Source organism: Oncorhynchus tshawytscha, linkage group LG12 (genome assembly GCF_018296145.1).
Source record: "Oncorhynchus tshawytscha isolate Ot180627B linkage group LG12, Otsh_v2.0, whole genome shotgun sequence".
NCBI classification, from domain to species: Eukaryota; Metazoa; Chordata; class Actinopteri; order Salmoniformes; family Salmonidae; genus Oncorhynchus; species Oncorhynchus tshawytscha.
In genome coordinates this window covers 57,391,196-57,416,026 of record NC_056440.1, presented here as the reverse complement: position 1 = coordinate 57,416,026, position 24,831 = coordinate 57,391,196, and the positions used below count along the sequence as shown (strand labels likewise).

General features: G+C 43.1%; 2 protein-coding genes across 3 annotated transcripts in view; both read left to right on the top strand.

The window, feature by feature from the left end:
* The window catches only part of LOC112263533 (protein BEAN1-like), a 51,596-nt gene extending 36,622 nt beyond the window's left edge, over positions 1 to 14,974 (top strand). For both annotated transcript variants that reach the window (XM_024439927.2, XM_024439928.2), the window contains one exon: positions 13,767 to 14,974. In XM_024439927.2, the coding sequence (XP_024295695.1) occupies positions 13,767 to 14,166 (400 nt within the window). In that variant the 3' untranslated portion in view covers positions 14,167 to 14,974. The remainder of the gene's footprint in view (positions 1 to 13,766) is intronic.
* Positions 14,975 to 18,272: 3,298 nt separating this feature from the next.
* Positions 18,273 to 21,243, top strand: LOC112232228. The gene is made up of 2 exons (XM_024399047.2): positions 18,273 to 18,838; positions 19,264 to 21,243. Exons 1-2 carry the CDS (start codon positions 18,500 to 18,502, stop codon positions 20,617 to 20,619), a joined length of 1,695 nt encoding a protein of 564 aa, XP_024254815.1. The 5' UTR covers positions 18,273 to 18,499; the 3' UTR covers positions 20,620 to 21,243.
* Positions 21,244 to 24,831: the final 3,588 nt, after the last annotated feature.

Sequence of the window (24,831 nt, the reverse complement as noted above, 5' to 3'; positions counted from 1 at the left end):
ACTCATGATCCAATGAAAATGTCACTCTGCAACATTGTTTTGTTTTAAATGTGACACGAGCAATCAGATAATACAGATCTTCTTATGACAGCTAAGTATGCAGATGTGTTCTGCAGGCATTATACATGTGGATAGTTAACTGTCATTTAACTCATGTAGGCTAGCTGTCAGAGTAAAATCATGGACACGTTTTTAAAACGTGCAGCTCCATCTTCATCTACTGCTGCTTCCAATGTCAACAGCAAGGCAGACAACCCGGTCCCTGTCAAGAAGAGAAAATACCACCCCGACTTCATCAATTATGGTTTTACATATATTGAAGACAGGCAGGGTGAGTGTAGACGTCCTATGCAACGAGCTCTTAGCTAATGAGAGCATGAAACCCTCCAAACTGAAAAGGCATCTGGACACCAAGCATCCAAGTCACAAAGATAAGACAAGCTGTCAATATCTGGTGTCCTCACAAGATTCATTGAAGAACATATTCACCATTCAAGAAAAGACACTTCGCGCATCATGCCTTGTGGCCCAGCGCATTGCTAAGTGCAAAAAAATAGCCCACACCAGCGCAGATGATCTCGTGCTCCCTGCTGCGATTGATATGTGCACTGAAATATCGGGAGAGTCAACCGCCAACAAACTTAAAACTATACCCCTATCCAATGACACCATGAGGAGGAGAATCCAGGACATGAGGACATGAGAACACGCAGCTTGATGAATCAACAGGTGTGGCTCACCATGCAATTCTAATGGTCTATGTCAGACACGTGTTGGATAGTAACTTCGAGGAGCAGTTCCTTTTTAGTGCTGATTTGCCCACCACCACCACTGCAGAGGCTGTCGTTAACACAATTGATATGCACCTGGGCCCCGTGGGACTGGCCTGGGATGGGTGCGTCAGTGTGACAACTGATGGGGCAGCTGCCATGACGGGAAAGCACTTCGGGGTAGTAAAGCAGATCCTGGAGAGAGCACCGAGTGCGGCGTGGAACCACTGCTTCATACACAGGGAGGCATTCGCAGCGAAGGACATGGTGCCCGACAATGTAGTACACCCCACTCCTGAACTGGTCTCCTAAAATGGCTTATTCTCTTGAATTTACATACATGTTTCCTCAGTTAATATGGCTGTGTTATGGCTGGCTTTCTTTAATACCATAATAGTAGACCCGTGAGACAGAGTCGATTTTGCAAGTGAAGCCTGCCCAAGAAGGCAGCTGCAACACAACATTACAAAATGTAATCATCAACAGTCCATCATATTGGTTCGCGACTCAATTGTCATTGTCAAATTTGGGTCCCCGGTCAAAACCAGTCGAGACCCACTGTGCTAAATGATACTGTAAATATTATAACTTTGCTGTAAGCCATGCTCACCTTAATAGCAGCAAACAGTTGTGGGGACTGGTGATTCTGCTGGAAGATTCCTTTGAAAGTCTTTTTAGTTTCAACTTGCCAAGATGGCTGTCCTCTACCCTGCTGGTGTAGTCTTTGAGGACATACAGTAAGGAGACAGAAAGAGTAGGAGCGCTAAGAGAAAGAGAGGAAGAGAAAGAGAGGGATAAGAAGACTCCATTTACACACCAACCTTACAATTCAGTTCTCCTGCACGCTTGCTGAGTTAGGTCAGGCCTCGGCAACCTCTCTGAGGTCGAGTTGAACCATGCCGTTGTGTCAAGTCGTTCATTAGAGCACTGTTGCACAGCTCAACTCTTTCATGGCTGTGTGCTCCGCCTCACACTCTAAACTCTCCGCCCGGCACCCAGCCTGCTTCGCTCCCTGAACAAGCCTCTGGTGCTGCTGGTAAATGCCACTGCTTTGCAGTGAAAGACAGCCTGGTGTGTTTGATCTAAATGGCAGCCCAGCTAATTGGCGTCTTTAATAATTCAGCCGTATTCCTCTCTCTTGCAGTTTGGTCTGCCATCCTTTCTAAAGACACTTATGAAGTGATGATGCCAGCTGACAAAAGAAAGTTGATAAGCTGACAAAAGAAAGTTGATAAGCTGACAAAAGAAAGTTGATAAGCTGACAAAAGAAAGTTGACAAGCTGACAAAAGAAAGTTGATAAGCTGATAAAAACTCCACAAATGTCTTGTTAACAACAAGTTTTGGCAACTATAGCTTTGTGCACGACACAAGTAATTTTTCCAACAATTGTTTACAGACAGATTATTTCACTTATAATTCACTGTATCACAATTCCAGTTGGTCAGAAGCTTCCTTTCACTAAGTTGACTGTGCCTTTAAACAGCTTGCAAAATGCCAGAAAATGATGATGTCATGGCTTTAGAAGCCTCTGATTGGCTAATTGACGTCATTTGAGTCAATTGGAGGTGTACGTGTGGATGTATTTCAAAGCCTACCTTCAAACTCAGTGCCTCTTTGCTTGACATCATGGGAAAATCAAAAGAAATCAGCCAAGACCTCAGAAAAAAATTGTAGCCCTCCACAAGTCTGGTTCATCCTTGGGAACATTTTCCAAACGCCTGAAGGTACCACATTCATCGGTACAAACAATAGTACGCATGTATAAACACCATGGGATCACGCAGCCATCATACCGCTCAGGAAGGAGACGCATTCTGTCTCCTAGAGATGAACGTACTTTGGTTTGAAAAGTGCAAATCAATCCCAGAACAATAGTTAAGGACCGTGTGAAGATGCTGGAGGAAACAGTTACAAAAGTATCTATATCCACAGTAAAACGAGTCCTATATCATCATAACCTGAAAGGCCGCTCAGCAAGGAAGAAGCCACTGCTCCAAAACTGCCATGAAAAAGCCAGACTACGGTTTGCAGCTGCACATGGGGACAGAGATTGTCTTTTTTTATAATCTTATAGAAAATTTGTGGGCAGAACTGAAAATATGTGTGTGAGCAAGGAGTCCTACAAACCTGACTCAGTTACACCAGCTCTGTCAGGAGTAATAGGCTAAAATTCACCCAACTTATTGTGGGAAGCTTGTGGAAGGTTACCTGAAACTTTTGCCCCAAGTGAAACTATTTTAAGGCAATGCTACCAAATACCAATTGAGTGTATGTAAACGTCTGACCCACTGAGAGTGTGATGAAAGAAATAAAAGCTGAAATAAATCATTCTCTCTACTATTATTTTGACATTTCACATTCTTAAAGTAAAGTGGTGATCCTAACTGACCTAAGACAGAGATTCTTTACTAGGATTAAATGTCAGGAATTGTGAAAAACTGAGTTGAAATGCATTTGGCTAAGAGTGTATGTAAACTTCCGACTTCAACTGTACATGAATGCAGCTGCCACTTCATTAAAGCCGTTAGATGCACTTTAATACGGGCGACAGTTTTAGTGCTCATCACTGCATTCTCTCCCAGAAAGTTGGTTGGCTCTTGATGTCATGTGAGGTTGATGCATTGCTATGTTTTCATGTATAAAGCCCTTTTACAAGGTTGATATACATGATTACTAAACCTTAGACACCCGGTCACCGGGATGGTTAACTCTGGAAATTCCTTTGGATTCTACTGAGTTAGATATGTCAGTTTTTAGTTTTCTTGCACCTTATTTGTGGAACAATCTTCAAAATAGTCTTAAATGTGATGTTTTGGTGCCTCTTTGGCAATTCAGAAAGCTGATTGAGGGCCTTATTACTGATGACTTTTCTTTTTTTTCTTTCTGCTTGCATTTTGTATTTAGGTTTTTATGTGTGTATTTTCTGTCATTTCTGTAATTCAGGGCCCATCTGTAAAAGAGACCTTGGTCTCCCTGATAAAATAAGGATCAAATAAAAATCAAAGAAATAAAAAGTTGTTTGCTCACAGAGAGGGTAGGCTACGAAACAGTTCTTTATTCCCTGTTTAGGTTCAGTGTGCTAGAGTCTAGTTAATGCACTCTTTCCTCACTGTGATTGGATTACATAGGAGGAGGAGGCTTAATCCTGACAGTCCTCTAAACCTCCACAGGCTCAATCTGCAGGTCTAGACATCCTGCCAGCCTCCACCACATCATCTCTACTCTGATCCCTGGCTGACACTACACCTGCTTACTGACTACTAGTCTGTGATTACGTCCTAGACAGCTCCTGATGATTTCACTATCTATTTCACTACCCCATATATTTCAGAATGAAGCTAGAAAACTAACCTGAGAGGAAATGCAACCTTTTTGTGACTAGATGGACTAACAACTCTGTGGGTTTGGTTTGAAGATGAGAAAAGATAATTAGGTGGGTGCTTACATTTGTTCTATTTCAATTTTTTTTTGCAAATCACACTGAGACACCCTCAGAGAGTGGGGTCAGAGCACAGGCTTGATGGCAAGTGCCTTGCTCAAGGACACGTTGACAGATTTTTCACCTAGTCGGCTCAGGGATTTGACCCATCGACCTTTCGGTTACTGGCCCAATGCTCTTAACTGCTAGACTACCTGCCGCCCAGGATTCCAGGGTTGTGTGTGTGTGTGTGTGCGTGCGTGCGTGTGTACACGCCTGCGTGAGTGTGTGCTCGAGCGTGCTTGTTTGTTTATCCGGCTCAATTCTGCCTGCTTGCCCTTCAAGGTTTGTTTCACAGAGTCACAATGTTATTTACATTTATATGACAGTTCCATTAGTGCGGCGGGCCCTGTGTAAGGCCCTGTGAGGGGCCTCTAAAGAGGGTGAAATTACCTCTCCCTCCAGAGGAGCCATCTGAAACATCGGGCCCATTCCTGTTCAACAACAAATTATGAAAAATATGGAATATTACTGCCACAGACAGGGCTATTAATGTCACTGAATAGTGTGTAATTCAGTTTGGCGATATATCAATCTGCTGAATTTCTGAATAGATAGTAATGTCCTACCTCATTTATTCACTGGCCTTTTCCATCAGATAAACCTGTAGGTTACATACAGTATGCAAACGTAGGCTAAAGCCCCATTTATAACTGGTTCTAACATGCGCCTTTTGTCCTGATCTTGTCCACATTCTTATTGTGCCCACATTGTTTTGACAGGTGTAGAGGATTACCTACTCCGGAGGTAGTCAGGCACGCGTTGTGTCTGGATATCTTAGTGTAGACAGATCCGGACAGTGAAACCATTTAAATCATCACTATCCTGTTTCTGAAATCATCAGTCAGGTGGCAATATTGACTCCTGACATCAATATGTGTCTTAAAATCAATAAGTAAATCAATATATCTATGTATAATTTGCATACAGGAAGAGACCAAGAAATCTGGTCAGAATGTGGACACAGTGGATGGATAAGAGACATTTAAACACCACGTGTAAATGTATATCTGAAGATGTGGGCACAATCAGAATGTGGACAAGATCAGGACGCAGGATGCATGTTAGCGCCAGGTATAAACAAGGCTTACAAGAGAGTGGGCACGAGTGAGAGAAAGAGGAGGTTTAGCCAATTGTGTCTCTTAACATATCCAGTCATGTTTCTTAACAGTCTTTGTTCTGTTCTAAATACCAACACCTGATTGTTGATAGTCAGAGCTTGTCCTTTAATGAGACAGACATGCTAATGATCAACAGATTGTCAAAAACAGTGTTGATCTTTGCAGTGTCACAGCTACAGCTAAGAAAGTCCTATGCTAACACAACGTAGTTGATGATAAGACCAGACAGGATAACTAGCTTCTAATTGGCAAGTAGTGCTTGTGTTTTCAAGCCTTTAGAGAGCTGGTGTTATTATCGGTTTGGATGTTAGGCTCCACTGTTAGATGGGGTTAGTGGTGGTGCTGGTGGTGGGCTTGGTTGTTGGTGCTGAACAAGCCACTCTGTCAATGCCTCAGCCTCTCATAGCCTCCATCAATCTCTGCAAAGCTGTGGAGGGAGGGAAATCACTCCTCATATTAACAGAAGCACGATTTGTGTCTGAGACCTAATGTGCTTTTATCACTCCCAAACTACGTCTTCTCAAGCTACGTATTCTTCGCTGCTCTTCCAATTCATGTAGGAAACATCAACCACACCACAGGGATGTTTACTTATGCCTGAATCTAGGCTAAGATGTGTCATAGATTGAGGTAGATTCAGATCAGGAAGAATATCCCGTGCAAAATAGAAATATCTAAAACTGTTGGCTGAGGACCAGTGCATTGGAGAGGATAAAAGAGAGAGTGTGTTTTGTAGTGTACATTGTGTGCATAGTCAGGGATAGGAGGCAGCAGGGTGGAGTGGATGGATGGAGGGAAAGGCATGTGATGCTGGGCAGTGCTGCCATTGCCACAGATGGCTCAGGGAAACTACAGAGCTTACACCACCTAGATCAGCAGCTCACCTGTGGAGCCTGTGAAGGGACTTGCTTCCGCAGAGGGAGAACTGGGCACATCCCAACACAAACACACACGCACACACACACACACACACACCACACTGTTATGTTATTTACATAGAGTACCAGTCAAAAGTTTGGACACACCTACTCATTCCAGGAATTTTCCTTATTTTTCCTATTGTCTACATTGTAGAATAATCGTGAAGACATCAAAACTAGGAAATAACACATATGGAATCATGTAGTAACCAAAGAAAATGTAAACAAATATTTAGTAGCCACCCCTTGCCTTGATGACAGCTTTGCACACTTGGCATTCTCTCAACCACCTTCATGAGGTAGTCACCTGGAATGCATTTCAATGAACAGGTGTGCCTTGTTCAAAGTTCATTTATGGAATTTCTTTCCTTCTTAATGCGTTTAAGACAATCAGTTGTATTATGACAAGGTAGGGGGGGTATATAGAAGATAGCCCTATTTGGTAAAATAACAAATAGTCCATACTAAGGGAAGAACAGCTCAAATAAGCAAAGAGAAAAGACTAGTCTATCATTACTTTAAGACATGAAGGTCAGTCAATGAGGAACATTTCAAGAACTTTGAACATTTCTTCAAGTGCAGTCGCAAAAACCATCAAGCGCTATAATGAAACTGGCTCTCATGAGGACCACCACAGGAAAGGAAGACCCAGAGGATAAGTGCATTAGAGTTACCAGCTTCAGAAATCGTCAATTAACTGCACCTCAGATTGCAGCCCAAATGAATAATTCACAGAGTTCAAGTAACAGACACATCTCAACATCAACTGTTCAGAGGAGACTGCGTGAATCAGGCCTTCATGGTCAAATTGCTGTAAAGAAACCACTACTAAAAGACACCAATAAGAAGAAGAGACTTGCTTAGGCCAAGAAACACGAGCAATGGACATTGGACCGGTGGAAAACTGTCCTTTGGTCTGATGAGTCCAAATGTGAGATTTTTGGTTTCAACCACTGTCTTTGTGAGTTGGTGAACAGATGATCTCCGCATGTGTGGTTCCCACTGTGAAGCATGGAGGAGGAGGTGTGATGGTGTAGGGGTGCTTTGCTGGTCACACTGTCAGTGATTTATTTAGAATGAAAGGCACACTTAACCAGCATTCTGCAGCGATAACCCATCCCATCTGGTTTGCCTTTATCAGTTGTTTTTCAACAGGACAATGACCCAAAACAAACCTCTGGGCTGTGTAAGGTCTATTGGACCAAAAAGGAGAGTGATGGAGTGCTGCATCAGATGACCTGGCCTCCACAATCACCCGATTGTGATGGTTTGGGATGCGTTGGACCGCAGAGTGAAGGAAAAGCAGCCAACAAGTGTTCAGCAAATGTGGGAGCTCCTTCAAGACTGTTAGAAAAGCATTCCAGGTGACTACGTCATGAAGCTGGTTGAGAGAATGCCAAGAGTGTGCAAAGCTGTCATCAAGCCCAAGGGTGGCTACTTTGAAGAATAAAAAATATTTGTTTAACATTTTTTTGGTTACTACATGATTCCATATGTGTTATTTCATAGTTTTGATGTCTTAACTATTATTACACAATGTAGAAAATAGTAAAAAATAAAGAAAGGCCCTTGAATGAGTAGGTGTGTCCAAACTTTTGACTGGTACTGTATACACTGAGTATACAACACATTAAGAACCCCTTCCTAATATTGAGTTGCACCTCACACCCCCTTTTGCCCTCAGAACAGCCTCAATTCGTCAGAGCATGGACTCTACAAGGTGTCGAAAACGTTCCACAGGGTTGCTGGCGCATGTTGACTCTAACACTTCCCAAAGTTGTGTCAAGTTGGCTGGATGTCCTTTGGATGGTGGACCATTCTTGATACACACGGGAAACTGTTTTGCGTGAAAAACCCAGCAGCATTGCAGTTCTCGACACAAACCAGTGTGCCTGGCACATACTACCATACCCGGGTGAAAGGTACTTAAATCTTTTGTCTGGCCCATTCACCCTCTGAGTGGCACACATACACTATCTATGTTTCAATTGTCTCAAGGCTTAAAATTCCTTCTTTAACCTGTCTCCTCCCCTTTATCTATACTAATTGAAGTGTATTTAACAAGTGGCTTCAATAAGGGATCATAGCTTTCACCTGGATTCACCTGGTCGTGGAAAGAGCAGGTGTTCTTAATGTTTTGTAAACTGAGTGTATACTAATCTAAACACACACACATGCATTCACTCACACGCACAAACTCACACCAACATCTGCAGGTATATGCACAATAATGTATGCACAGCACATTCATAACCACACACTGTTGCTCTTGTACGTAGCTCTACAGGCAATGGGCGTCTGACAGTGCCAGGGAGCTGAAAAAATGAGCTCCCTGTGCCAGCCCCGCAGTGCAGTGGACAGACCGGGCCATATGCTCCAGTCAGTGCTGTCATCTCTCCAGAGCTACAGGCCAGAAGCCAGAGGTCCTCCCTCGAGTGACCCACACCTCTCCTTGGGCTTTGGAGTACCTTGTATACCTTTAAAGATTTACAGTATATAGTATTGCGCTTTACTTCCAACTTTTGGGCCGCCTAATGCGCCTGAATTCATGTATCATAGTTGTGAATGCCTCTCTAGGCGTTGGAAAGTAACACATTCTGTGTCATATGCACCACAGGTGTTTCTGGAGAAGTCCCATGGTTCTCCATACTGTAGTTTCATCCTATGACTAATTAAGCCAAGATGACAAATTATACAACTGTGCTCAGGGAAATGAATGTGTTTGCAAACATACATTTAGCAGAGAAACTTACAGGAGCAATTAGGGTTAAATGCCTGGCTCAAGGGCACATCGGCAGATTTTCACTTAGTCAGCTCAGGGATTCAAACCAGTGCCCTTTCGATGACTGGGCAAATGCTCTTCACCGCTAGGCTACCTACCACCCCATAAAGCATGTTGATGATTAAAAACAGCAGTAGACTGCAGGCAGGATTGATTAGACAATCTAAACAGGGCTAGGCTGTAGCAGTGTTATATCTGCCTTTGCTAGCTAATAATTCATCCTTTTTAGGATGCAACACCTTGTGTTAGCATCCTAGGGGACTTATAGTTCCCATAAAGGGGGGGGGGGTGGCGACTGCAACGTGAAAAATATTCTCACCGGAATCAGAGGGGGGATTCTCAGCTTGGTGAAACGCTCATGAAACCCTGGCATGAAAACAGCTAAGCCCGCAGGTGTCCACAGCGCTGCCATACCTGGCAAACTCTCAACAAATGTCTGTATCAGCGTGTTTATTTAGAGAGAAAAGTCCTATTTTCAGTGTTTATGTGGAGCTGGTAGTTTGTTGCACCCTTGAAGGGATTAATAACATTGCTGAGCTGTGTGATGAATATCAGACACACGTACACAAACACACACACAGACACACACACACACACAGACACTTCTGTAAGCTGAGACTCTCACCCTCTTTCCTGGATCAGCATGGTCATAATTTATTCATGAAAACGAGTAGGGGGAAAAAACTGCTGAAAGTAACCGGGGCAACAGCTGATAACTTGATATTCCTTCTGACTGGAGCTGACTAACAGTATGGGTTAGAAAGGTTGAGAGATATGTGGGTGTTATGTACAGTATTTAGTGCAGCGTTTGCCAAAGTAGGGGTCGCGAACTCATGCGGGGTTGCCTGATTTGAAAATCTGGTAGCCATTATATGCGGTTGTAATAAACGGAGCGGTTTCTGTTTTCTTCCTACTAATGTCGCCCTATCTTTTGAACGGTTGAAACGACAAAAATATTATGACCCCATCACTGAACGATAAGATTATCAGGAACACATACAGGCCTTCTGTTTCCCTCTACGATGCCCACAAGCTACGCAGGACTCATTCGAACAGAGTGGACAAGACCAGACACTAAATCAGACTGAGGGTGGAAAAAGAACATCATTAATCGTTATGTTCTTTTCCACACAGAAGGTTATACAAAATGATTGCCTGATGATCTTCTGAACTTCTCAATACATTTTTTGACGCATTTTAGGCACTTCAAACTATACTTTCTTCAGATTGAAATACTGTCATAAATACTGTCGGACTGATTTATAATAGACTGTCTAATTATAAAAGTAAACATTTGCCGTTGATTCCATCACCTTTTTTTTTTACATGGTGGGGTCGCAAAACATTTTTTATGTCAAAATAGGGTCAAAGACCCCAAAATGTTTGGGAACTCCTGATTCCGTGCACCAGTGCCCGACAGTGATTACTAGCTAAACAAATCCTTCTCTACCCACAACATCCGGATACTTCAAGTAGTCAGGTGACCCCTGGTCAGTTCTGATACTGCCCAGCTGTCTGCACAGCTATAGCCAATGATGCATAAGAGTGTGGAATACAATCTACTCAATAACAGCACGTAACCAGAGGGAATTTGAACGAATAAGATAATGCAATGTTTACCAATAAGAAGTGGGGCATCATCCTCCTCTTCAACTCTTAGAAGAAAGTATCTGAGATAAGAAAATAAAGTAATTGAGAGATGCTGTATGCATCACCACTGACTGCCAGTCGTGTCATCACCTCTCAATAGTAAGTTGGCGTTTCTGTGCCCACTGCTTTGACTTTGCTGTGTTATGCAGTCATTACATAACCGAGCAATGCTACAGCATTGAGCGTTGCACGCACAGAGCCAGAGGGCGGAAAGGAGTGCATTTTTTGTTTTGTTTCTTTGGTTACACAGTTACAAAGTATCGCTCACCTTTTTTTCAAAGTATCTAAGAACATACTCACCTTTTTAATCAAAAATCGTCGATCCAAGTAGAATAGGGGGGAAAAGGGGGAAAAGTTTTAGAATACAGTCAATGTTGTCCGTCAGGTTTCACTCTGGATTTGTACTGCTATATGGCAAATTAATGGCCCACTGTAGTCTTGCATAGAAAATGCCCTTATGAACCATTTTTGCACTATAGCACCGGCTAATGGCAAGTCCTGTTTTTGTCTGTAACCCCAGATCATGTGAAATGTCTCTGTCCTGCTGTGTTCTGGGGACATTAAGTCTGTCTGAATGAGCCAGAGCGCGGCTGGAGTCTAAAATAGCTCTGCACGCAGGCATACAGGCAACCCTCTGCAGCACAGTGATGGAGGGTGGAGGGAGCAGAGGCCGGGGAGTTAGTCAGCTGCACGGCTCATTTGAAATCAAGCAGTCATTACTGAGACTCCTGAACAGCATCTTTTACTGTCCCACTGAGCACAGAGCACCACCCGAGGAGAGGACCCGCTACCTGACTCTGTATGAGCCTCTATTAGGAGCAGATACCTGACTGTATGAGTCTCTATGAGGAGCAGATACCTGACTGTATGAGTCTCTATGAGGAGCAGATACCTGACTGTATGAGTCTCTATGAGGAGCAGATACCTGACTATGAGTCTCTATGAGGAGCAGATACCTGACTGTATGAGTCTCTGAGGAGCATATACCTGACTGTATGAGTCTCTATGAGGAGCAGATACCTGACTGTATGAGTCTCTATGAGGAGCAGATACCTGACTGTATGAGTCTCTATGAGGAGCAGATACCTGACTATGAGTCTCTATGAGGAGCAGATACCTGACTGTATGAGTCTCTGAGGAGCATATACCTGACTGTATGAGTCTCTATGAGGAGCAGATACCTGACTGTATGAGTCTCTATGAGGAGCAGATACCTGACTGTATGAGTCTCTATGAGGAGCAGATACCTGACTGTATGAGTCTCTATGAGGAGCAGATACCTGACTGTATGAGTCTCTATGAGGAGCAGATACCTGACTGTATGAGCCTCTATGAGGAGCAGATACCTGACTGTATGAGGCTCTATGAAGAGCAGATATCTGAGTGTATGAGTCTCTATGAGGAGAAGATACCTGACTATGAGAGTAGCTCACATATTTTAATTTACCTCAAACCCATTTGAAACCCTCCAGAATAATGTTTAGAACAGAATGGGGTAATGTGATGGCAGAAAATATACACTGAGTGTACAAAACATTAGGAATAGCTCCCTAATATTGAGTTGCACCCCCTTTTGCCCTCAGAACAGCCTCAATTCGTCTGTGCATGGACTCTATAAGGTGTCGAAAGTGTTCCACAGGGATGCTGGGCCATGTTAAGTCCAATGCTTCTGACAGTTGTGTCAAGTTGGTTGTATGTCCTTTGGGTGGTGGACCATTCTTGATACACACAGGAAACTGTTGAGCATTAAGAACCCAGCAGCATTGCCGTTCTTGACACACTCAAACCGGTGCACCTGGCACCTACTACCATAGCCTGTTCAAAGGCACTTAAATCTTTTGTCTTGCCCATTCACTCTCTGAATGGCACACACACACAATCCATGTCTCAATTGTCTCACAGCTTTAAAAAATCCTTCTTTAACCAGTCTCCTCCCCTTCATCTACACTGATTGAAGTAGATTTAACAGGTGACATCAATAAGGGATCATAGTTTTCACCTGGATTCACCTGGTCAGTCTATGTCATGGAAAGAGCAGGTGTCCTTAATGTTTTGTACACTCAGTGTATACCTAATACACTTTATACCTGGCCTCATCTGATATATGAGAGCCATTGTGAATGTTCCTACTGTTCCGTTTAGCTAAACCTGCTACTGAAAATATTGTTTTCCCAGCCCTATGCAGAGGAAGTGGAACTCTCATCCAGTCTATCATTAATAAAGATCTCATTTACTCCGGCTCGCAATGCCTTCTCTCCTCATTAAATCTCTCAGTGTATCGCCCAGCCCAGCCCGGAGGTGACAGGCTTAAGTAATCTACAGCCACAGTGCCATTTGCCTTGCTTCCCCACACCCGCTCTCTGAGAGAGTGATGCTGTTTACAATTCCACAGATTCAATTATCCCGCTGTATTTGCCTCTATTCCCAGATATCCCCTGCGGTCGGGGTGGTAGAGAGCGATTTAGCGGGTGGTTCACACATATGACGATGGTCCGTGGCAAATGTATCTCAAGCCAGTCGGCCTGACTGACACCGTTTTCGCCCTCTCTTTCTCTCTCCGCGTATTCCCTTTGTGTTACAGGGCCTCTATGGAGCCCGGCAGCTCTAGTAGCGTGGTTGTATGTGCTAGACAGACTTCTAGTGCACTGTGGGATTGTGGGTTATGTGAGAGCTGAAATAACTGTCCATTGGCAGGCTCTCCCATGGAAAGCACCAGACCAAGACTAGCAGCCGCCACACAGGAACAGAGCTCACAATAGATAACAAGAGTCCCCTCTAACAGGCCTCTTTCACCATTCAGATTTCGATTATGTTTAGTCACCAGACAGCCAGGACAGCAGTCATGTCATATTCATTGTCTCTTCTTATGTTAAACATTTAATTTGTGTTGATGTTGCTAACTACAAACATAGAATCCAGGTCCATCGGCATAGGCTAAATTGTTTGACCTACCACTGTTTGAAGGTTGGAGATATCCTTAGGCCTTTTGAAACCTCTTTTAAAATGTTACACGTATTTACCTGATATACTCGTCTTTATTTCAGCTATGATGAATGTGTGGGACCAGGTGCGACACAGATATACGTCCCCACAGATGACCCCCCTCCGTACTCCCTCACGGACCCCTGTCAGCGGGGCCACCAGCAGGCCACCTACACCAGCCTGGAGATGGAGGAGCCGTCCACTGGAGCTGGGGCATCTTGGGTGTCCGCCAGCAGCGCCGCCGCCTCCCACTACCCAATCGGACTGCACGAGCTCCGGCAGCAGCCAATATCCTCCATCTCCCAGTCAGCGTTCCCCCTGGAGGAGGCGCCCCCGTACGAGGTGGTGGTGAGCAGGCAGAACCAGCCCATCCCTCTGATGCCCATGGACCTCCTCAAACATCCCTCGGAGGACAGCCATAGTCCCCAGAGAGCCCGGGCTGTCGCACACAGAATCCTGTAGAGCTGACTGGGCTAGTCCACTCCAATGCTCTTCGTGTGGACAGCCACACCCCCCACCCCAGTGTAAGTAGGACAGCCTGAAATCTCTCTTCTGCTTCTTCCAGTGTCCCTTTGTGCATGACAGGCAGTATCAAAAGAGATGGACTTTCTGGACTGAAGCGGAAACTTTGGGTTGAACCTGAACTCAGTCTGCACCTTCCTTTCCTTCCCCCTACCACTTGGACAAGCTGCGTCCCCCAACTCCCACGATGTTACCCACACCACTCGTCACTCTCTCTCCCTTTACTACTGGGGCACTGCCATGAAATCACAGGGCTACTACTGGTTACCTGGGGCTGGGAGTGTGGTCTTTCTGTCCAAAGGGAATTCACTTCATACTGTACAATGGTCTCAGTTTAGGAGGCATTCACGCATTTAGGAAACATTATCAAAGTCTGTTTTTAGCACACAAAAAAACACTAGAGGTAACCTGAAGTGGTTTCACATAGATATTCTGTATGTACTGTTGGTTCTTGTTGTGTTGAAATGGAATCGCTCTTGATAAAAAACACTCTAGAAAGAATGCCTAATTTCACATTCCATCACATATCCATATGGTTTTATTAATATTTTCTACCTGCAAATAATATTTGATTTATATTTAGTTGACTTTAGGACTCCGACAGTCTGTAAAATGTCCAGTAATTTCAACTGATAAATATACCCCAGTGTTATACACTCTTATTAAAAAAGGTTCTATCTAGAACCTAAAAGGGTTAATCGGCTGTCCCCGTAAGAGAACCCTTTGAAGGAACCTTTTTGGTTCCAGATAGAACCCGTTTGGTTCCACATAGAACCTTTTCCACAGAAGGTTCTACATGGAACCTGAAAGTGTTCTACCTAGAACCAAATAGGGTTCTCCTATGGGTATAGCCGATGAATCCTTTTAGAACAAATTTTTTCTAAGAGTAGGTATTTTTTTTTTTGCACTATTATTTGAAATAAATTATTTTTGTGGTATATGGTTTTATATGGTTTCTGGATATAAACACGTTCATATGAGCTGGAAATACTGTCTATTCTCTATAATTAGGTTTCCCCTCTGGGGGCTGAGGCCTATTTAGATCCAAACTGTTCTGTTTCAGTCTCTAAACGTGTACCGCCACACATTCCTCTTCTCTTTCTCTCGCTACTCCTCTTTTTGTGGAGAGCTTTTTTAGGTGTTCACGAGCGAAATTACTATGCTCTTGACCCATTCGCCAGCTAACATCAAAGTACAATATACCTTGTAGCAGAGATACAATGGTATTTGACAACTGGTGGGAAGGACAAATAATATGAGCACACAGTTTACTGTGATTAGGGGTTTACTATACTTTAGTACTGTCATCTTTGATATTATGATAAAATAAACAATTCATTTTTACAAGTTATTATTCAGTCTAGACACATTGTATTTTTCGATATGATGGAATCTTTTTAATGGTTCCAAATTATTATTCAGTGTTTTGTTTTTGGTTGTGAGTATTCATTGTACAGATAAACTGTCTCCAGTTGAACTGTTCTTACATGTCTGTCATCTATGTATAAATGGTATAAAAATGACTGTGCCTGCCAAGCACTAAGTCTAAGACTGTTAGACTGCTTAACATTGTAGCCATAGTAACTTGAAACACTGATTAACAAATCAAGAGCTTTCCTTTTCCAAATGGCTTGTTCTTTTTCAAGGCTTGTGTTACTTTGTTAAGTTATTCAGATAAGGCTATGTTCATCATTGAAACCCCAGAAAAAAGTACTCTCAGCAGAAAATGTCCATATTTTGTGTATAAAAAACATATTTGTGGAGTCAATGACCCCCTGTCACCTTTGCGTTTGGCCCAGAACTTGTTATCTCTGTTCCAGCCCCCCTCTCTTTCTCATTGTCTCCCTCATTTATCTTACCAAATTCTTTATTGTGAAGTGAAATCCTCACTGATGAACCCTTAAAGAATATTTTAGAAATGAATTAGTCGCATGATTGCATTGCTGGCATTGTGGATAAAAGTTATAAAGAGATGAGTATGTATTTAGAATAGCTTTACCAATAATGTGTATAACTGTGGAAGGACTACTATTAAATAGTTGTTGTGAGATTCACCAGAATGTAGATGTACGACAACACAGATTTCTTCGCAATAGACAGAAACGTCTAAAGATTAAAGATCAACAGGTTATTTTTCTTGCGTTACATTCTTGTGCCAATCATCATCGAGTGGATTTGACTTTGAAGAGAGTCTGTTAAATGGCTTTTAAAAACCAAATGCCGTTCTCATCACTTGTTAATACATATTCTATTTGTGGTCAAAATGGTCATGTCAAGCCCTATAAACAAAGCCACGTTTGGGCTGAAAATTATGTGTTAATAATTTGACAATGAGCATTATTGCTTATTGTTATGTAGCTGCGGCAAATCTAACGATGCTATACAATAATAATGATGTTCTTGTGTTTCATAAACTGAAATCTTAAAAGTGCAATGCAGTGAATATAGTACAACGTATTAGATTGTGTGCATCGTGACACACTCAGAGTCATCCAGAAATGCAACTTTACCTGCCTTTACAAGTCAGTTCGAAATGCACTGTAACTGTGTTGGAAGACCTACTAGTCCAACACCTGTTGAGGTAAAACTGCAATGCGGTTCACTCTGGTCTTACATGCTGTTTTGTCTTTGTTGTTTACTTCCTTTTGGTAGCACAATAAGTCCATGTTCAACATAAATGTGAAATAATGTGTAACGCTGTACACGTACACTTCCAATGTATAGTTTCCCCTATAAGTCCCACTGTTGTGCACAACTGTCCTGTGTGACAAAAAGATTCTTGTTTCCTATAATCACAGTCATCGACGTATATCCATGTTTTGTATTAGAGCTTTTATTCATTTCTTATATTGGGGAAATTAAATACATTTGACCTCTATGATTCGAGTCGGGTGTGACTGTTCGTCCTGGTTTTGCGCCTCTGGGCATTAGAATCGCCTTCCTGTTTTACGTGTAGGCCACACCTAGGAGTAGTAGCTGTAATATAGGAGGAGGACCATTACTATTGATACACATAGGGATAGTAGAGGAGGGAGCTGGGAATGAGGAGTGTTTGTATAGCATCCAAAAGTGCAGAAACAGTGTAGCGCAATTATCTACATTGGCTAAGTGTTTAACCAATCGAATCCTGCCATGTATAACGCATGGGAATATGTTGTGACATCCTGTCCGTTGACAGCCATTCATTCCCCTCTGATCTGCTCTGAATGTTGTGTTCGGGTGGTGGGCTAGCTAGCTAATGTAAATCCGACTGAGCAGATGGCCTGTGCCGTTGCTCTGCTCCTAATTACCCTCGTTGCCCAGTGCAAGGCTCCTATTAGGGTGTGCCAGCAGAAAGCTAATTTCATCTAGTGCCACTGCACTCTAGATAATAAGTCCACAGCGTCCATTATGAGGCTTTGTGAATACTGCACTCACCCAGATCTTATTGACTTAGGAGGGGAATCATTTCAAACTGTGTTTTCCTTCCTGATGTGACTGACAAAGCAGAAGAGATCTCTCTGGAGTTGCTCTGGTCTCTGTGGCGAGTTAGAGGTGACCATAGGTCAGGTGGACATCATCTGTGATAGAACCTCATAGATGTGTCTTACAGTGATGTTCCGAAGGTATCCAATCACCTAAATGTCTGAAAAATCACCATACCATTGAAAAACAGTTTTAACATTATCACTATTCAACTGAAACATGCTCTAAATCAGACTGCTGCAGCTTTGCATTCATAATTCAAGGGTTTATCATCATTCTTTATCTCGTTGTTTTTGGTGGAACATGTACTGTAACATATATCACCTGTAGCAGCACAGAAAAACAACCTGACGGAGAGAGATACACTGGAAGTTGATTAATTAACATTACAGAGAAGAGCTGCTCCAGCCGTTTCATCATCATCTCAGGTTTGTGGCATGATTGGAATATGATGTATTTTTCTTTCCTGTAGCGCCATCTGTTGGAAGATGCATGTCTTCAGTCTAGAAAGGAAATGTTATATTTTGTCCTCTAGATGTCAGTCGTGCTATGCAACACAAAACCGATACTGAAGGAGAAACTTCATTGATACATGGGCAAATCTAATGTCACCGTAGCCTAACTGTAGCGAAACAGCCATGCTTCCGCATTTTGTAAATATTTTACCTACTTGACAAACCTGTCATAACAATATCAATGGTGTACCGTCTTTCACTTCCACTCGTCATACTTCCTTGTTCCTATGTTATTTCTAAATCCGATAAGAAGCGTGTAGCCTAACTGAACAGTATTTTTCAACAAAAAAAACATGAAGGATGGTATCTGTGACCAAACGCCTGTAGCGCGTAAAGAGGCTTTCGACAATTACCTAAATTACTATGATCAGATATGGAGTAAAGGTAACCTGAAACTATGCCAAGAGAAAAAGGTTACTGTGGGAGCTAGACGATTTTTGCTGTTAGAGACAGACCCCGGAGAAAGATTTTCTAATTTGGACTTTTACCTTACTGCATTCGAATGCGTAAAATCCGGCTATAAAGATTGTCGGGCATTCTTCAGTGCGCTCATCAAAGCCACAGAGGTGTTGGAGATGTTCTGTGTAAATCTGTTTCTTTACCCATGGAAGAAGGAGATCAAGATACTCAAGGTAAAAAATATAATTGGCATGGTATTCATAGTTCGATTTCGACAATTAGGCCTAGCCTGCTTTTATCTTGCGCAATGCACCCAAGCAAATGTGCTTAGATTTAGGCTAGGATAGCCTAATGCAGATGTACAAATTATTATCATCATAGTAAGAAATAGAGGGATAATATATGACTATGGTTTCACATTGAAACGTCATCTCTAATCACAAGCCACATATTCAATGGTGCAGCTGTCACATATCAGGAAGTGAAAGTAAACTGTACAGGCTAAATTATTTGCCGGGCTTGTGAAATGTCAAAAAGTGAAGCATGATTTGAAACTGGAGAGGATTAAAGCACAGATGTTCTCTATACTGTAGTGATCATTTTCTTACGTTTCATTGAGTTGTTGTTGTGATAATTAAGACTCTTATCTCCCACTCAGACTTTCACTGGCCCCTTTGTCTACTGCATCCAGCCGGTCCTGACAAAGAGTGCCACGAAAAGTATCCTTGAAACAATAGGGTATCATCTGGAGACTGACACAGAGTACCGACTCACAGACAATTCAGACCCTGAAACAGCTATGAAAATGGGTTTTGAGCTTTTCCTGGCCCGAACAGAGTGTGAGTACCTGTTGGAGCTCATGGGTCAGCGGTCACAGCCTGAGTGTCTGGAGATTCTACAGAGGAGAGCTGCACCACTACATAACACCCAGGCTGCCGAGGAGACAGCAAAGGACTCTGAAACGGAGCCCTCACAAATGCAAAAACAAGAGGAGAATGAAGATAAGGGTCTATCTAATGGTTGTTCCCTGGTAGACCCAGGACCGGTGGAGACAGATGAGGGAGACTTAACCGAGGAGAACCGTGTCACTGCTAGCACACCAGGCAGGCAACAGGATGATGGACAGATAACTCTCAACTTGGAGGTCCAGCCCATTGAGACGACACACTCTCCAGGAATCAGACCACCCAGGGCATTCTTGAACGATGACCGGTCAATCCTGGAGATGCAGCAGAATTACCCAGACCTTGCCATAAGGCAGAAGCCAATATTCAGTAAGCCACTGGGTGGACCTCCTGTAGTGCGGAGGCGACTTATCAAAGAGAACACACCTGAGGAAGGTAGCAGTCCAGCCAATTTAGCTGGCAGTGATGTAAGTGGTCTCCAGTCCATCTCCTTTCACGCCACAGCAGCACCAAAACCCCATCTCACAGAAGCAGTCCCAAAACTCCAGCCTCCAGAAGATAAGGCCTGCGAGACTACTGCCACAATCCATGGACCAACTCCTCCACAGGTAGAAGTGACCAGAGAGGGTCAGGAGGCAGATGATGCAGACGAGCTGAGCAAGCTGGCTGAGAGGATTGGCCAATTGCATGTCCATGAGCATAAGGTGGAGGAGCACAAGGTGGAGAACCTGAAATACCCTGTAGAAGAGACAGCACTGCCGCATGCCAGTTGCCATGATGGGTCCCCTCACCAGGATTCTGCAGGGTACCAGAGCCAGCCTCTAATGTGCCATTCCTCTCTGGTGCCGGTCTGTAACATCCCAGGCTGTAGCAGCTGTGAAGTAGCAGACAGTCCCCACCAACACGTTCCTGGAGCCACCAACACCATCAAAGAGCCACCTCACTCCATCTATGTCCCAACCAGCCACCTGGACCCCCCAGTGCTAGACCCTACTGCTGCTGACCACCAGCCCTCCGCAGGCCCTCAGCACCAGGACATGGAGGGCCCCATTCTTCAGCCCTCAGAGGACGAGCTGCTTCAGACATATGTCATGGTGGATGAGCCTTAGAGGAAGTAAGGTCATGATTGAATGCTGGTGCTCCTGGACCGTCAGAACACACAGAGATAAATTGATTGACATGCCTGTTCAGGTCTATAACATCACTTGCCACTAAGTTGTTTTGGTCTGGGGCGATTCAATCAGTGGAGGCTGCTGATGGGAGAACGGCTCATAATGGCTGGAACAGAACAAATGAAATAGCATCAAACCATGTTTGATGTATTTGATGCCATTCCACCCCTTTCTGCCTCAGCCATTACCACGAGCAGGTCCTTCCCAATTAAGTTGCAACCAACCTCCTGTGGATTCAATGTACGAAGGTGAAGGAAATAATTACTTAATTTAATTTATTTCCTCTTCAGTATTTTCTGGTCTTTGCTTTGTACTCTTTCTTAGGAGACTTTTAATACAATGTCAATTATGCTTGACCTAATTTACGAGGTGGAGGTAATGTTTCCACTGTGTCCTCTTAGTGACAGTGCCTTAGTGAAATGAATTCTATGCCAATCCTGCACTTACTTTCCTTGCTCATTGTCATTGGGACTACTGAATGCTTTGTAATGTTTATGGAAATATAAGTCCAATTCTATTCAGAATGTTTTTTTTAACTAAAATAAAACATTTGGAAAACTTTCTTGTTCTTCAGAAGTTCAAATGGATCATACAAAATAGACAGTTACACTAACTTTAAATCGGCAATAGAGCATACATTAACATATGTTATTATACAAAATCTCTGTTTTAGGTATTTATTGAAACGATCTCAGCAAAAGAGTACAATCTTTAGCACAATAACTGCTGGTCCTGTTCACAACTAAGTGCAATTCCAGCCTGACAACATTTTCCTCTATATATTAGCAGTAAATAAGATAAGAGCAAAACACATCTCGGCACATGTTGGAAAGCGACTTGTAGCAGTAAATATACAGTATGTTAGTCAGCAGCCCCCTAAAATATATATTATTTTAGTTTGTATTACAGAGGTGATACCACTATGTCCCAGCAGTTGTAAAATGGAGGTATTATTTTAGGGCTGACACCACGTGACCAACGTTAAGAAACCAGCAGTGTACCATGTTCCCGTATAGAGAGAATCCATCATGGTCAGTGAAACAAACAAAAACGAGCAAGTGCTTATGTAACATATGTTGGAATGCGACTTGTAGCAGTAAATATACAGTATGGAATACTTGCGGTCTGAAAATGTACCGGTCAGAGAGTTGTTCTAAGACAGTGTGTAAGATAACAGAAACTCCACAAGCTCATTCTGGTGTTCTCTCTTCGACTATAATTACCTGCTTACAGACAACAAACATATTTACTGCCATTGTTGGTGCAGCATATATACAGTGCCTTCGGAAAGTATTCAGACCCCTTGACTTTTTCCACATTTTGTTACGTTAGCCTTTTGCTAAAATGTATTAAATAAATTACAATCCTCAGGAATTCCACACACAATACCCCATAATAACAAAGCGAAAAAACTGGTTAAGAAATGTTTGCAAATTTATAAAAAATAAAAAACAGAAATACCTTATTTACATAAGTATTCAGACACTTTGCTATGAGACTCGAAATTGAGCTTGCATCCGTTTCCATTGATCATACTTGAGATGTTTCTATAACTTGATTGGAGTCCAACTGTGGTAATTTCAATTGATTGGACATGATTTGGAAAGGCACACACCTGTCTATATACAGTGGCTTGCAAAAGTATTCACCCCCCTTGGCATTTTTCCTATTTTGTTGCCTTACAACCTGGAATTAAAATATATTTTTAGGGGGTTCATTTGATTTACACAACATGCCTACCACTTTGAAGATGCAAAATATTTTTTTATTGTGAAACAAACAAATAACACAAAAAACTGCAAACTTGAGCATGCATAACTATTCAATATGACCAGTGCAATAAATCTGCTGGAGCGTGTGCTATGGGTGGGTGTTGCTATGGTGACCAGTGAGCTGAGATAAGGCCCCCTTTACCTAGCAAAGACTTACAGATGACCTGGAGCCATTGGGTTTGGCGACGGATATATAGTGAGGGCCAGCCAACGAGAGCATAGAGGTCGCAGTGGTGGGTAGTATATGGGCCTTTGGTGACTAAACGGATGGCACTGTGATAGACTACATCCAGTTTGCTGAGTAGAGTGTTGGAGGCTATCTTGTAAATGACATCGTGAGTGAAAGAGGCTTTGTTGCGAAATGTTGTAGTTGTCCACATATTCTAGGTCAGAACCGTCCAGAGTAGTGATGCTAGTCGGGTGGGAGGGTGCGGGCAGCAATCGGTTGAAGAGCATGCACTTCATTTTACTAGCATTTAAAAGCAGTTGGAGGCCACGGAAGGAGTGTTGTATGGCGTTGAAGCTCGTTTGGAGGTTTGTTAGTACAGTGTCCAAAGGTCCAGATGTATACAGAATGGTGTCATCTGCATAGAGGTGGATCAGAGAATCACCAGCAGCAAGAGCGACATCATTGATATATATATACACAGAGGAAAGAGTCATCCAGAGAACTGAGCCCTGTGGCACCCCGATAGAGCTGCCAGAGGTCCGGACAACAGGTCCTCCGATTTGACACACTGAGCTCTGTCTGAGAAGTAGTTGGTGAACCAGTTGCTGCATGGGGTGCTGAGGTGTTGGCCGGGGTAGGGGTAGCCAGGTGGAAAGCATGGCCAGTCGTGGAAAAATGCTTATTGAAATGATCGATTATCGTAGATTTATGGGTGGTGAGAGTGCTTCCTATCCTCAGTGCAGTGGGCAGCTGGGAAGAGGTGCTCTTATTCTCATTGTGCCACATGCTTGGTGGTGCCCCTTGTTGAGTGGTGTTGCAGACTCTGGGACTCTTTCAGAACAGGTGTATATGTATATATGTATATATATATATATACACACACACACACACACACACGTTACAGCCTTATATATATATTGAGACCATGTGACACTTAAATACAGTCCACCTGTGTGCAATCTAATTATGTGACTTCTGAAGGTAATTGATTGCATCAGATCTTATTTAGGGGCTTCATAGCAAAAAGGTGAATAACCCTATTTCACCAATTTGGACTATTTTACATGAAATCCAAATAAAAATGAATTTAAATTACATGTTGTAATGCAACAAAATTGTAAAAATGCCAGGGGGGGTTGAATACTTTTGCAACGCACTGTAAGGTCCCATAGTTGACAGTTGGAATTGTCCGTAGAGCTTCGAGACAGGATTGTGTCGAGACACAGAACTGGGGAAGGGTACCAAAACATTTCTGCAGCATTGAAGGTCCCCAAGAACACAGTTGCCTACATCATTCTTAATTGTAAGAAGTTTGGAACCACAAAGACTCTTCCTAGAGCTGGCCGCCCGACCAAACTGAGCAATCGGGGGAGAAGGGTCTTGGTGGTGACCAAGAACCCGATTGTTGCTCTGACAGAGCTCTAGGGTCCTTCTGTGGAGATGGTTCTCCTTCTGGAAGGTTCTGCCATCTCTGCAGCGCTTCACCAATCAGGCCTTTATGGTAGAGTGACAAGACAGAACCCACTCCTCAGTAAAAAGCACATGACAGCCCACTTGGAGTTTGCCAAAAAGCACCTAAAGACTCTCAGACCATGATAAACAAGATTCTCTGGTCTGATGAAACCAATATTGAACTCTTTGGCCTGAATGCCAAGTGTCACGTCTAGAGGAAACCTGGCACCATCCCTACGGTGAAGCATGGTGGTGGCAGTATTATGCTGTGGGGATGTTTCTTTAGCATCAGGGATTGGGAGACTAGTCAGGATCGAGGGAAAGATGAATGGAGCAAAGTACAGAGAGATCCTTGATGAAAACCTGCTTCAGAGCGCTCAGGAACTCAGACCGGAGTGAAGTTTCACCTTCCAACAGGACAACGGCCCTAAGCACACAGCCAAGACAACGCAGGAGTGGCTTCCTGGACAAGTCTCTGAATATCCTTTAGTGGCCCAGCCAGAGCCCGGATTTGAACCCGATCAAACATATCTGGAGACCTGACAACAGCTGTGCAGCAACACTCCCCATCCAACATGACAGAGCTTGAGAGGATCTGCAGAGAATAATGGAAGGAACTCCCCAAATACAGGTGTGGCAAGCTTGTAGCGTCATACCCAAGAAGACTCAAGGCTGTAATCGCTGCCAACGGTGCTTCAACAAAGTTGAATTAGCAAACATTACTAAAAACCTGTTTTTGCTTTGTCATTATGGGGT